We start from the raw sequence: 14,913 nt of genomic DNA on the forward strand, positions 1-14,913 counted from the left end.
GAGGGATGTGGCCCAGGCCTCTCTCCTTGACTTGTAGATGACTGTCTCTTCCATGGGTCTCATTACATTGTCTTCCTCTAAGCATGTCTGTGTCCAGAGTTCCCCTCTCTATGCATAGGGTGGATGAAGGTGAACCAATTGACTTAGCTCTGACCACTTTCTCCACTAGCTTCCTCAGCCAAAGGATCCCCAAGCTGATATCCAGGGCTATTGGGAGGGGAAAGAGGAATTGGCTGGGGTGCATCAGTCACACACAGCACGATGGTTCTCTTGATATTAGCATATTAGCGCAGTATCATGTGGATGTTTTGGGAGTGGAGGGTAGGAACGCTTAACCCTGCATTCTTTACCGCACTCTATATGCCATCACGAGAGATAGAGTCTGTGCTAACATCTTCCTACCTGCTTTTCTTCACTTCCAACTTTGTTCTTTAAATCCATTAGTCTTTATATATTTTTCTAAAAATATTTTATTGTATTATTTTAAATTAACTTATTTATTTTTGGCTGCATTGGGTCTTAGTTGCGGCATGAGGGATCTTCATTGTGGAGTGTGGGCTTCTCTCTAGTTGTGACATGTGGGTTCCAGAGCGCATGGGCTCTGTGGTTGGTGGCACGAAGTCTCTCTGGTTGAGGCAGGCGAGCTCAGTAGTTGTGGCACACAGGCTTAGTTGCCCCAAGGCATGTGGGATCTTCGTTCCCTGACCGGGGATCAAATCCACATCCCCTTTACCACTGGACCACCAGGGATGTCCCCCATTAGTCTTTAAAATTAGCCTTATCTTTTCAATGTTAATAGTTGGCAGCAGATGATTTTGTAATATTTCCTCTGTCTATTCCTGAACGTATCTTGAAGATATTTCACCTGAGCTGTTGAATTGCTTTTTTTTTTTTTTAAATATTAAAAGCTAAGTTCCATTTGCATTTGAAAGCACAGGAGGAAGATGTTAAAGATTTTAAACAACCACCACAGTAATGGATCTCGGTCAGAAAAATGAGCCTGAATTAGAAAATAGTGAAGATAATGAAATTCAAAGCACAGAAGAAACTGAATTAATCTATACTTGTCCGGATGGAAGAAGTGAAAAGAATCATGTTCATTGTCTTCTCAATATCAGTGACATTGCACTTGAACAAGACGAAAAAGCCAAAGAGTTTGTCATCGGCACTGGATGGGAAGAAGCAGTGAGTATTTTCTTGAGTTAGGTCTCTTGCATGTCCGTGTTTTGATATAAGCCTTTTCTTTTACTATTTTCAAATAATTACTATTGCCCCCCCCCAATATGTAAACAATGAAATATAGAAACCTCTGGAACAGAGGTAGAATATTAATGATAATAATAGCAGTACCTTTTATTGGGTATTTATGGCCACTCAGTATTCACAAGAACAGTACTAAGTGCTTCACATACGTTAATTCATTCACCCTCTCAGTAGTTCTGTGAGGCAGGACAAGGATACCAAAGCACCCAAAAGGGGAAATGTGTCAGAGATCACCCAGGCAGTGGTCAAGGCAGGGCTTGAAGCCAGGTCTTCTGGACTCCAGAACCCAAGCTATTTACCTCCACAAGGGTCCTGAGATTTCTGTCCTGGTGGTTCTACTCAGAACTCTGTGGGTTTATTCTTGAACTATTCATAGAAACGATAATAGAAATACAGCTCTAAGTTTAGAACTGTAAGGGAATTTTGTCTAATCCAGTGGTTCTCACTTGGCAGTGTCACCACTTGGGGGGGAGGAGGAGGGGAATGCTACTGGGTGTACTGGGTAGAGGCCAGGGGTGCTGCTCCACCTCCTACAATGCCCAGGGTGGCTCCCACCACAAGAAATGGTCCAGGCTTGGGACTTCCCTGGTGGTCCAGTGGTTAAGACTCTGCCCTTCCACTGCAGGGGGCGCGGATTCAATTCCTGGTCAGAGAACTAAGATCCCACATGCCATGCAGCCAGAAAAAAAGAAAGGAAAGAAAAGAAAGAAATGATGCAGCCTTGTCTTAGTTGGAGCTGCCGTAATAGAAAACCATAGACCGGGTAGCTTAAGCAATAGACATTTATTTCTCACAGTTTGGGAGGAAAGTCCGAGTTCAGGGTGCCAGCATGGCTGGATTCTAGATGACAGCCCTATTTTATTTTATTTATTTTTTGGCCATGCCACATGGCATGCGGGATGCGGGATCTTAGTTCCCCAACCAGGGATCGAACTCATGCCCCCTGCATTGGAAGCATGGAATCTTAACCACTGGATCACCAGGGAAGTCCCCTCCTCTTCTTATAAGGGCACTAATCCCATCATGAGGGCCCTACCCTCTTGACCTCATCTAAGCCTAATACCTTCCCATACCCACCTCCAAACACCATCACACTGGGGATTAGGGTTTCAACACAGGAATTCAGAGAGGGGGAGTACACAAACATGCAACCCATAAAAAGCCCCGAATGTTGGTAATGCCAAGGTTGAGAAACCATGATCTAACTGGTCTATTTTACAAATATGGAAACTGAGGCCAAGATAAGGCAGAATGACTCACCAAATCCACTTGACAGTTGCAAGAATGTGTCTTCAGAGCCTCCTCTGGTGCTCTCTCTACTGAATCCTGCCCTGCCCCCCACCTCCCCTTAAGCATCTGTGACCTTCCATACACACACCCCCAGGTCAGGTAAGTCAAGGTGGCAGAGAGTCCTACTTAAGCAGGTAAAACTTTCTAAGTTCAGAAGGTTCAGTTTACTCTTCAAGGTAATTACTTTGAAATATGTATCCAGGGGCAGTTGGAAAAGAATTTTCTTTTAATTGGAAAAATCCCCCCGTGCCCCTTGCTTAGAGTATGTTTGCTGTTCACCTGTGTCGGGGACGATCCTGCCACACCACCTGCTCCTGTCTGCTGCCTGCCACTCTTAGCTGTCTCTGCCCAGCCCCCGACCCCTGCCCACCCAGCCCTACCCCATCTCTCAGGTGGCCTTTCCTCAGGAGGGTGACAGAGGTCGGTCCCCCCAAAGGCTGGCCTCTTGCGCTGGCTCGTGGCCCCCTGACCCCTTCTATGCTGCTGCCGGGGCCCCCGGGGCTGGCACGTAGAGGAGGACAGAGAACACTTTGCTGGCAGCCAGCTGTGAGGGTGTCTCATGCTTGCGGAGCCAGTGGGCCTCACAGGAGGTGGATGATGGGCGGCCTCAGGGCTGCACGGTGTCGCCCCCGACTGACCCGACGCCGGAGCCGGTCCTGTCAACACCCTGCTGTTTCTCCCCGCGTTAGCCTGCGGACGCCCACACCACCTGGCAGCAATGTGGGCACTTAGGAGGGAGGGAGGCACAGTCACCTTGCACTGCAGCTGGGCTCGACCTCCTGGCAGACATCCAGGCCTTTTTGGAAACACCTAGTTTACCTGTGACACCTCATCTGTAAGGACGAGGTGTCATTGCCCCCTGCCCTGGGACTTGGATCCCCTGCCAGGCCATCTGAACACCAAAGAGTTGTAGATCCTCTGTACCAGCCTTGACCCAAGGCTCATGTAGGGTGCTTTTTAAAATCTCCCACCCCAAGCCTCTCTCCTCAGTCCTGGCTTAGTAGGTTGGGGTGGGCCTCGGGAATCTGGAATTTGAAAAGCAGCTCAGGTGACTCCTAGGGTCAGGCAACTGGGGGAGACTTCCCTGACTCATTTGGGCCTGTTTAATAGATTCAGAAAGACAAAAGCTCAGGGGTTGCTCCAGAATTAAGGCTCCCCTCACTCAACACCCAGTTAAGCCGAAGTTGGCATATTCCACACACACACAGCCTGGAGACACATCTACCTCGCCCAGCCGCCGGAGTGGACTAAGTGACCTGCTTCGTTCCACCAAAGCCACCATCTGTAGAAAGGCTGTCAGCTTGAGGACCCGTTAGCAAACAGGCTGGGACCCTTGCTTTCCTGCAAAAGCTGGAAGCTGGAAAACCGCCTGGGGAGCCAGGGTCGAGAGCAGTGAGACATGAGGCCAGCAGCATGGTCCCCTTAAAGATGCAGGGCCGACCCTGCAGCACGTGGAGGGACAGGGTTCCCAGAACAGAAGCAGAGGGAGGTGGAGGCTGCGAAAGATGTGCTCAGGCTGACTCAGTGTGCAGCGCTGGGCAGCAGCCTTGCAGCCGTCCGAGAACTGGGACTTCTATGCTAAAGAAAATGGTTTTTTTTTTTTTTTTTTTGATTAGAACATATTCAAGGCTTCAGCAGCATGGCTTTGGGAAGAGCTAGGACTGTGGAATAAGGAAGTATTGGATTCCAATAGCACTTACTAGGCTTTTTTAAAAGTGACGCTTCTTGACACTTAGGAATTTCTAACTGAGGAACTTGGGGGAGCTGAGCATGTGTGGTAAGAGGGCTTGGAGGATGAAGAGGGGGTGATGGGAAAGGGATGTTTTTGTGCAGGATGACCAGAGGCTGGCCCCATCTTCAGGCCTAGGAGACACTGCTGCTCCTCACAGCCTCTCCTTGTCCTCTGTGTGGGGATGAACAGACCTTCTGAATGTGCCAGAACTTGTTGGCTGTAAGGACATTTTTTTTTAAATAAATTTATTTATGTGTTTGTTTATTTATTTATTTAATTGGCTGTGTTGGGTCTTCTTTGTTGTGCGCGGGCCCTCTTTTAGTTGCGGTGAGTGGGAGCTACTCTTCGTTGTGAATGCGCGGGCTCCTCATTGCCATGGCTTCTCTTGTTGCAGAGCACGGGCTCTAGGCGCATGGGCTTCAGTAGTTGCAGCACATGGGCTCAATAGTTGTGGCACATGGGCTTAGTTGCTCCATGGCATGTGGGATCTTCTCTGACCAGGGATCAAACCCATGTCCCCTGCATTGGCAGGCAGATTCTTAACCACTGTGCCACCTAGGAAGCCCCTGTAAGGACATTTTGAGCCTCAGTTTCCTCCTCTGTAATCTGGATACAGAATACCTAAATTGTAGCACTACTGTGAGGATTAAATGAATGGATGCCAATAGATCCTCAGCTCAGTGCCAGGAACATAGTAAAATCGTGTGAGGTATTTTTGCCTTTTTTTTTTTTTTTAACTTATAAGGTTGTCAGATTTAGCAAATGAAAACACAAGACACCCAGTTAAACTTGACTTTCGGTAAACCTAATTTGTTTAGTATAAGTATGTCCCAAATGTGGTCTTGTATTTTTATCTAGCAGCTCTGTTTACCTGTGACCCCGGTGGCAGGGTCAGCCCGGGGACTCCGGGTGTGGCTGTGGGCGTGGGTGTCCCTGGGCTACACGGACCCCAGGGTCTGCCTCTGCTCCTCTGCCCATCCTCCAGCCCCTCAGTGCAGCAGTCTTCCCAGCGTGATAAACAGAGCCTGCCAGCAGGGACAAGTACAAACAGTTTAGATTTTATTTTAATAGTTCTGTCAACAGATGAATGGATAAAGAAGATGTGGCACATATACACCATGGAATATTACTCAGCCATAAAAAGGAATGAAATTGAGTTATCTGCAGTGAGATGGATGGACCTAGAGTCTGTCATACAGAGTGAAGTAAGCCAGAAAGAGAAAAACAAATACCGTATGCTAACTCACATATATGGAATCTAAAAAAATGGTACTGATGAACCCAGTGACAGGGCAAGAATAAAGATGCAGATGTAGAGAATGGACTGGAGGACATGGCGGGGGCAGGGGTGGGGAGTGAAGGGGAAGCTGGGAAGAAGTAAGAGAGTAGCATTGACATATATACACTACCAAATGTAAAATAGATAGCTAGTGGGAAGCTGCTGCATAACACAGGGAGATCAACTCAATGATGGGTGATGACTTAGAGGGGTGGGATAGGGAGGGTGGGAAGGAGTCATGGGAGGGAGGGGATATGGGGATATATGTATAAATACAGCTGATTCACTTTGTTGTGCAGCAAAAACCGGCACAACAATGTAAAGCAATTATATTCCAATAAACAGCTAAAAAATAGTTCTGAATTTATTTTAATGCATCTCTAAAAATATATATAGTCACCACATCAATGTGGCCATTTATAGATACTATTGCTTAGTATTTTAGCCTTTAAAAATACTATTACAAATACTATTGCTTAGTATGAGGCTAAACTAGGCATGAAAAATTAAAACTAAAACATTTAAGTCAATTTTAAGAAAAATATTGACTCAAATAGGGCAGCCAAAATGGGGATGTGGCCAAAGTGGGGGCAGCTAGAGTCTGGGCAGCGCAGCCAAGAGTAACACGCTGCTTTATTTGCAGGTCCGAGGCTGGGGAAGGATTTCTCCAACTGCCTGCATCTGGTCCAAGAAAAAGCTTAAAAACGCAAGAGTGGGAGAAAGTGCCAGCAGCTGCTTACTCTGTGTCAGTCTCTCCCGAAGAAGCCTGGAGGCCAGGCTTCAGTCGGAGGTGGGGAAGTTGGAGTCAGGGGCTTCTGGTCCAGCTGAGGTGGGCCCGGAGAAGGATGGAGGCAGCCTCTCCCAGACCCTGGCCCCCGCCCCAGGCCCCACCACTGCCTCCAGGGAAGTTAACAAGATCTGCTCTCCCACTTACAGTCAGGGAGAGAAAAAAAGTCTGCAAATAAAGGAGTTTATTTGGCACCTGGAAGACTGGGCCACCCCCGAGACTGTTAGGGGCAAGGACCCCAGAAGCCCTGGCGGCAGAAGCACTGACAGAAGTCCCCCTGTCTCAGACTCCTTGACTTCCAAAGCCCTTTTAGTTCTACCTCCCCTGAAGGCTTCACCCCCAAATGGCTTGGATGTTCTGGGTAAGAAGAGTAAGAACTTCATGCAGCCAGAAGAGAAGGAGCTGAATGTGGAGAAGGATGAGGGTGTGGCTTGTGCATATGGAGTGAAAACAGTTGACGGGACAGGTGAAAAGAGGCTCACTGAGCTGGCCGAGCACCATAAGGTCAAGGAAATGCAGCCTTTCCCCACCCCTGTGGCCTGGACACCCCTGCTGGCTGATCCCGAGCCCTGCTGCCTGCACTGGTCCCTCCTGCCTGAAAAAAACCTGGCGTGCCCTCCCCACCACCACAACGTTGGCTATCTTGCCACCTTGCGGCTTTTGCAGAAACAAGGAGCACGGAACTACAAAGCCAAATACAAAGCTAGGGAGCCAAGACCTCCTGTGAAAACTCCGAAGCGCGTTCTCGCAGAGGCCAAGCAGGAAAACAGGCCCCAAAGGTTGGAGGCCAAAGTGCTCTCAAGACCTCTCTTGCCATCCCTCACAGTGAGCAGAGTTGTTATTCCTGTTTCCACTCACAGACTCCTCTGAGTGGCTACAATATAATTCCCTGGGAATAAGCACCGTCTGAAAGTCATCTTCTCTTCCCTCTCTCCCTCCTGCCCCAACCCCAGTCTCTTTCTCTTTCAAGCCTTCCTCCTCCTCGTCTTCTCACACACTCTTCTCCCCCTCTCTCACCTGGTCCTTTTTTGTAGTAGAACCAGGTAAATTGAAGCTCACTGTGTGGGTTTTGATGTACTCTCAAAGCCCCCATATTTTTGTGTTACCTGCTTCTGTGCCTTAGCCGTTTCCAAAACGCAAACCAGTAGTGCCAGTCTCAGCCTCTGCCTGGCTTATCTCTGCTCCGGAAGACAAGTGGGTGGTGGGGAATCTGAAGGGCCCCCCTCAGGGATGCCCCCATGTCAGCCCCAAGCCAACTGGCAGGGGCTCTTTCTACCGCTCAACCCCAGTTCCTTAAGCTAAGTGTACTGGCCTTGTTTAGACCAAATCATTTCCTGATCTTTTGAACTAGGCAGATGTCTGTCTGTTGCCACATTTTCTCTTGCAACAAAGATCTGCTTTAATAGAAACAGTGTTATAAGAGAAAATCCCAGCCTGTGTCCAAATGAATATCCTGTCTCCAAGGTGGCATGTCCTTATATTATCTCCATGGATGTACGGTATCCATTGTATCCTGTGTATCCCAGACTTCATATACTTATAGCTTCGCCAGTCTTCGTGTCTGCGAAGCTTTAGCTACCGTTCTGCAGAATTCATCTTGGCTAAGAATAATTAATTATTCTTTTAAAATGTCATGGTGATTATTTTCAGCCCACACGCTTCCTTCCAGTCTTACATCCACCATTTGGGAACTTGACAACCCCAGACAGACAGTTGTGGAATGGGGCTGTGACTTTCTTCCTTCTTCCATCTTTCCTCCCTCCTCATTTTACCCCAGTGCATATTTCCTGAAGTTGTATATAAATTAAACGTTTGTAAATGAGTTATATTTTAAATGTGAAGTGACAATGCTATGTAGAGAAATGCTCTGAAGAACCATGTTGTAATACGCATAAGCATTTAGCCGCTCTGTAATTACATAGTTTGCATGTGCTTAAGGTAGGTTGTACTTGAACTCTAGGCTTTCCATCTTCTAAATGGATGGGCAGACAGAATATATGACTGTATTTGTAAACATCTGCTCTCCATAACTGGTCTTTGTAATGTCTAAGTTTAGGTTTTTTTGTTTTGTTTTGTTGGTTTGTCTTTACAAAACACCAGAAATGCAGGAGTGACTACAGTACAACGGTCATTAAAAGATGTATTTTGCCTATTGAGATTGGACACTCTACAGTCTAGAAGCAGTTTTCAGGTTCTACTCATTCTTTCTTCTCTGAATGAAGAAACCATCTGGATTCATCCTCAAGAAGAGGCCCTGATTTCCCACTGTGTCTGGACAGTGGGGGTCTTGGACCCGATACTGTTTAGAGGACCCTCCAGCTCTGGCAGCCTGCACACCTAAGTTAGTGGTTTTTTAAGCCTCTCTTTATAAGCTGCAGAATAATGAATAAGCTCACAATGTAAAGCAGTCAAAAGTGTTTTTTGGGGAGGGAAGGGTATCCACCAGTATGAATGAGGGACAAAACCCACCTGCTTAGCCCAGGTGTACTTACCTGTTGAGCTCTTGAGGCAGTTTGACCTGATCTAAGTTACAACAGAATGTTTTTTTCTTAAGAAAAATTCATTTGTTGAGAGAAGGGTTATACATTCTATAGCTTTGGGGGTAAACATATAATAATTTAGAATTGAGGAGAGCCGGTTTGAACAAAGGAAGGACCCAAGTTTAAAGGTTTGTAGTATCTTTTTTGAGCAAATAACTTGGCCAACAAAATGTTGTCTCGAAGATGCCTCTGTGAATAAATAAGAATGCTTTACATTTGGCATCTCTTTCTTTAGGTAATTATTCAAGTACCTGATCAAGCCCTCTGGGATCTTATCTGTGTTAGCCAAGGTTTAGCTTGTGTCTCTGTGGATAAAGTCACTCTAGGCCTTGTCCCAATTTCTATTCAGATTAAATCAGGAGGTCCAAACTGGTCTTTGATGTCCAAGTCTAGATAAAGACTAAATGTTAACTAGGATGCAGTCCCCATTAGGGTTGTAGGTCACTAAAAAGTCCTGCCAATTTAAGGAGTTAAATTCAGTGCCAATGGCCCTCTTCTTACCTCTAGGCGATGATCTCAATTAGGGTTTGGTGTCTCTAGTCCTCCCCCAAACCAAGCATGGAGGGTTCTGTGTTTCACCCCTCATTCCATTATGTTTGGCATTAGTAAAACTTTCCAAACTCCTATTTTTCTTGAAATTTTAAAAATCACCGAGTGGAACTGTGGCAGCACCTGACACAGGGCTCCCGCAGGGCCTGAGGTCACGTGCTGGGTGAGGCCTGGCTGAGGTCTGGGGATGCTGCTGGGCAAGGGCGGGGCCAGAGGGGCTGGAAACCTCGGAAGGGTAGAGTGTAGATCTGACAGAGAGATGAGGGACAAGGACAAGGGCAAGACTAAGTCAGAATAAGACCCGGCGACATTTGGACAAGTATGTAGCGCCTTGGCTACACAGGGAGACTTCCCCTAATTTTTAGCTTTATTCTTTTTATTCTGGACTTTGCACCCTATTGTGAAATTTACCTGCACTTCCAAGACCATGCTATAAAATGAACCCAGATCAAATTTGCTTTCAACCTCTCCCTCTCCCTGAGTGCAAGAACCCCAGCCCATTTCTCTGTGGGCTCCCCCAGCTGGCCAAGCAGGCTGAGCTGCACAGTTGGAGTCCTCACATCTGGGACTTTCTGGGGTGTCTGGGCTTGGGTCCAGTGCACTTGGGCCCAGTGCTGCAGTTTAGAGGCTACTGAGAAGCCAGATGAGGAAGAAACGGGCCCCTGTGGCTGTGACTGAGGGCAGACGAGGGTGGTCCCTGGTACCACAGGCAACACTCTCCCACCGTCTGCCAGGCTAACTGGGGCACTGGCACCAGGAGAGATTCAGTGCTGTGCCCTTGATGCCCGGGCTAAACTCTGACCCGAGCTCCACTAGCCGGTCACACGATAAAATAATTCCACTTGAATTGGCAAGGCACTGTTCTAAAAGTTCAAAGCCACTTCTGGGTATTATCTCTTTTTATCCTGAGCAAATTCATGAGGGTCAGGGATCTTTTTTTTCCCCTGTGACCTGAGGAGAATCCGATCAACAGAGAGCTTGTGTTCAGTCAGGCCAGGTGTGCATCTTGGGCGTCTGAAGGTGCCAACTTATCGTCAAGGTGAGGGAACAGCTGGAGCCCTGGGTGGAAAGTATCACATAAGGCAGGAAGGAGGGCTTCAGAATGTCATTCCTTCCTGTAAGATGAGAACAGTCTGACATAGGATGTGGTGAAGATGAGGAGGTAATGTCTGTAAAACGCCAATAGAGATTTGATTTGTGGTTTTCCTGAATGTAGTGACCAGATCAAATACAAATAGCTGGATTGCTTCCCTTTAATGACTGCCTGGCTGTTCAAAGTCACCTAGAGATCCTGTGGGAGTGGCCAGTCGTCCTTTGGAGTTTGACGAGTCTTGGCTCTCCAGAAGTCCTCAAAACTCAGCTTCCTAACTTGTCGACTCAGGGTCCTTGGTTGGGACTCCTGTTAATCCACGGGCCATCTTCTTTCCCTGACCCTTTTTCTCTACCCCGACCAGGGATCGAACCCCAAGTTCCAATCACCCCCCCCACCTCGTCCCCAGTGGAGGCACAGAACCTTAACCACTGGACCCCCAGGGAAGCCCCAGTGAATTTCAATGTGTACATTTCAAAAGTTGCTTATAGTAAAAATTCTAAAGAGATTAAAATATTTTTTTACATAAGACTATGAGAACTCAACTTTTCTAACACATACTTTCTAAGCAATATACATATGTCTTAAAGGTTCCAATTGAAACAGGAGGGAAGGGGGAAGGGCACAACCTTTGAAAGTATGACATAGCCCGAGGACATAACATGAACTGATTAGACCCAAATGGGTCCAAGATGGCAGACAAGTCAACTTCCAGGCACCATGGCAGTTCCAAGGATGACCATGAGAATCACAAAGTGGGCGGTGGCCCAATTCTGGAATACTCCGCCCACTCGTTAGCCTATGAAATTACCCACTCTTACACAAACTGACACCCCCCATACCCTGGTGCCTTTCTCACCTTCTGAGATGGCCCATGCGCTGTCTGTGGAGTGTGTTTCTCCCTAAATAAATCTCTAAATATAAATTTCTTACCTATCACTTTGTCTCTCACTGAATTCTTTGTGATGAGACATCAAGAACCTGAGCTTCATTAAGTCCTGAAACCAGGTGTGTGATCTCAGTTGGGAGATCCTGAGTTTTGGCTGGGTTTGAGTCCCAGCCGCATGGGTTCAAGTCGAATTAGGGTTTTGGCTGGGTTTGAGTCCCGATCGCATGAGTTCAAGTTCCAGTCAGGGTTTTGGCTGGGTTCGAGTCCCTGCAAGTGGGTTTGAGTCCTAATCTGAGGTGCACGGTTTCACAATGGCTCAGCTGATATTTATCCACAGCAATGCTTAAAGTTCCACCCCACCAACTGGCCGTATCCCTCGGGCAGGACTTTTCAAGCTTGGCACTGTTGGCATTAGGGGCTGGATAATTCTTTGTGGTGGGACTGTTTTGTGCACAGAAGGATGTTGAGCAGCATCTCTGACCTCTACCCACTAGATGCCAATAGTCCCCTCCCAGCTATGACAATCAAGAATGCCTTCAGACATTGTCAAGTGCCACCAGGGCAAAACCAGCCCAGGTAAGAACCACTGCTTTAGGGAATTCGATATCTAGAACCCACTGCCTCTGTTTGCAGCTTCTCTGGCAGCTTTACAGAGCAAGCAGAAGCCTTGGCACAGAGGCAGAGGAAATGTGGGAGAAGTCTCGCCTGCCTCACCCTGGAAAGCACAGGTGCCGTCAGTTTTGTCCTGGTCCTTCAGGGCCTTCTGGGGGCACCTGCCCAGTTTCCCTCCTGAAGGAGGAGACTCCAGGCCTGCTTTTCTCTGAGACAGTCTCTCTCAGAGTAACAGTGGGGCTCATTTAGCCAGTGCCAGGAAGAGCTGTTGGCATTCTCTTATCCTTCTTTACGGAGAATGTGCGTTATTGTTTTGGCACGGTTTTCAAGAAAATTCTAAGATGTTAAGTTGGTGTATTTACACTTGATGGCATCATGCAGAACTCTCTACTTTTTAACCAGTACCCTCCTCACCTTCACTGCCTGTGCTACATCGTTGTGAACACTGAGAGGCAGCCACCACTGTGTGTGACCCTCCTCAGGAACCAATGGAAAATCAATACTTCACATATATATGAAAAAGGCTTTTTCCTCCCATTGAGCTCAAACTACAAGCCTTTCTTCCTTATGTGTCTTTAAAAATGAAACAATGTCTCACTTATTAAAACTTGAGGACTGCTAATCTGAAAACATAACATAAAACTAGTCTTATTTCCAGCATCACAGGAGGGTTAGGGCTGGTCACTAAGTCTGCAAATGTGAAAGAGCTGTTAGCAATTGCATCTGCTTTAACATCTGCATGTGCTCTGAAGAAAAGCAGAAACCTAACTTGAGATTAAAAACCACTGGTCCTGATACCGTTCATGACGCTGCAAAGGCTTAGTGTCGTGGCTCTTCACCCAAAGCCTCATGACTGACTTTTCTAATGTAATTCCAGGAAAATGGAAGTGTCAGGGAAATGAGAGATCTTGAAATCTGAAGACTTACAATTTAGACACATAGCTCATTAGAGAAATGGGATTTAAATGGTTTTAAAATACATGCCTTACCAAAAGAGGTGAAAAAAATTGATACCAGTTTACAATTTGTTAATAAGTACTAGACTCTCAAATATAGCTAAACAAAAACTAGTACCATGAACTGAACTAAGATAATATAAACAGTTTCTAAAGCATAGTTTGCCCAAGTTTGGATGGTTTCTCAAAAAGCATCTTATAAAATCTTTTTTTAAAAATAAATTTATTTATTTATTGGCTGTGTTGGGTCTTCATTGCTGCACATGGGCTTTCTCTAGTTGCAGCAAGCAGGGGCTACTTTTCATTGTGGTGTGTGGGCTCCTCATTTTGGTGGCTTCACTTGTTGTGGAGCACAGGCTCTAGGTGTGCGGGCTTCAGCAGTTGTGGCACACGGGCTTAGTTGCTCTGTGGCATGTGGGATCTTCCTGGAGTAGGGGTCGAACTTGTGTCCCCTGCATTGGCAGGCGGATTCTTAACCACTGTGCCACCTAGCAAGTCCCAAAAGCATATTATAAAATCTTAATTTTTGAAGGCTTACTTTTTTTTTTAAGATTTATTTTATTATTTATTTATTTTTGCCTGGGTTGGGTCTTTGCTGCTGTGCATAGTGTCTCTCCAGTTGTGGCGAGTGGGGACTACGCTTCTTTGTGGTGTGCAGGCTTCTTATTGCGGTGGCCTCTCCTGCTGCAGAGCATGGATTCTAGGCATGCTGGCTGCAGGAGCTGCGTCATGTGGGCTCAGTAGTTGTGGCTTGTGGGCTCTAGAGCACAGGCTCAGTAGTTGTGGGCACATGGGCTCCGCTGCTCTGAGGCATGTGGGATCTTCCCTGGCCAGGGACCCAACACATGTCCACTGCATTGGCAGGCAGATTCTTAACCAGGGAAGCCCTGAAGGCTTACTTTTTAAATAGGGAAAAGTCTTTGAGGTTAGATATCCTTTTGTGATAAGTTTTCAGATGCATTGACTTCTGCCAAGCTTTCAGTGCAGCACGAGCTCTACGTTTTCTGAAGTCACTAAATTTCTCATTATAGCACAGGAAAAAGAAGATAAAGTAGGAGAGGGATCAGTTTTAAATTCAGTGCTAAGCAGCAACATGTTTGATATGCAATCATAAAACAAAACATTTCACCGAGGACATGGAAAAAGCAGTGGATCACCAGAGAGCAAAGAGTAAAAAGCTGCAAGCAGAAGCAGTAAGAAGATGCCATGCTTGGAACAAAGTCTTACTGACACATACTATGCTAATCATCTCACTCCTTTAGGGGAAAAGAAAAGGGGCTTTGTTCACATAGGTAACATATATATTTTTGAGAATAACAAAGTCTACCGTGGAGATATATTTAAAAAAAATTTTTTTTTATTTCCTGAAATATGTGACTATTTCATTGATAAACTAAAAAAAGAATATTATTTTTGTTGTTGTTTCTTTTTTGTAGCCTTTATGACCTATAATATTCACTTGCTTGATGGTTAAAGAACTGAGTTAACGGAAGGGCCTTGATAACGAGTTTCTCCTGTGACAACCTTCACTATTCCTGATTTTGTGGATTTAGAATAAAGTTACAAATGTGTTAATTAGTAAGGCAATATATAAATTTAGATTTTTTCTGAAGTTGAACGAACTGAATGAATACCGGCACTCTTCCAGTTTTATTATAGACAATGCTCTTATTCATTCACATGCTTTGGGCATTTGCTCCTTTCAAACATGAGTATTTTAAAATATAGTGCCCAAAGGTGTTAATGTGAGGATACCAACAACCTGAGAGTCCTTTCCATTTGCTCATTAGCCTGCCTCTCTTGATGTGTAAACTAGTGTATCAGTGTGTCTGCTAATAATAAAGTTCACACAACTGAAAGAACCCTTTGGATTTAAGCACTGCAAAACAATGGTATTTAGTCAACTCTCTTCTTGACTATAAGAAC

The 14,913-nt window shown here is 46.1% G+C and overlaps 1 protein-coding gene across 2 annotated transcripts; it reads left to right on the forward strand.

The window, feature by feature from the left end:
• Nucleotides 1-975: 975 nt before the first annotated feature.
• C16H16orf46 (chromosome 16 C16orf46 homolog) lies at nucleotides 976-14,250 on the forward strand. Of its 2 annotated transcripts, XM_057713048.1 has the most exons (3): nucleotides 976-1,185; nucleotides 6,208-7,176; nucleotides 14,019-14,250. In XM_057713048.1, the coding sequence occupies exons 1-3, from the start codon at nucleotides 976-978 to the stop codon at nucleotides 14,040-14,042; spliced, it is 1,203 nt and encodes a 400-aa protein (XP_057569031.1). In that variant the 3' UTR covers nucleotides 14,043-14,250. The 2 variants fall into 2 exon arrangements, with proteins under 2 accessions (XP_057569031.1, XP_057569030.1); XM_057713047.1 differs by lacking the exon at nucleotides 14,019-14,250 and having other exon boundaries at nucleotides 6,208-7,221.
• The last annotated feature ends 663 nt before the right edge of the window (nucleotides 14,251-14,913 follow it).

This window comes from Hippopotamus amphibius, chromosome 16 (genome assembly GCF_030028045.1).
Source record: "Hippopotamus amphibius kiboko isolate mHipAmp2 chromosome 16, mHipAmp2.hap2, whole genome shotgun sequence".
In the NCBI taxonomy this organism is placed as follows: domain Eukaryota; kingdom Metazoa; phylum Chordata; class Mammalia; order Artiodactyla; family Hippopotamidae; genus Hippopotamus; species Hippopotamus amphibius.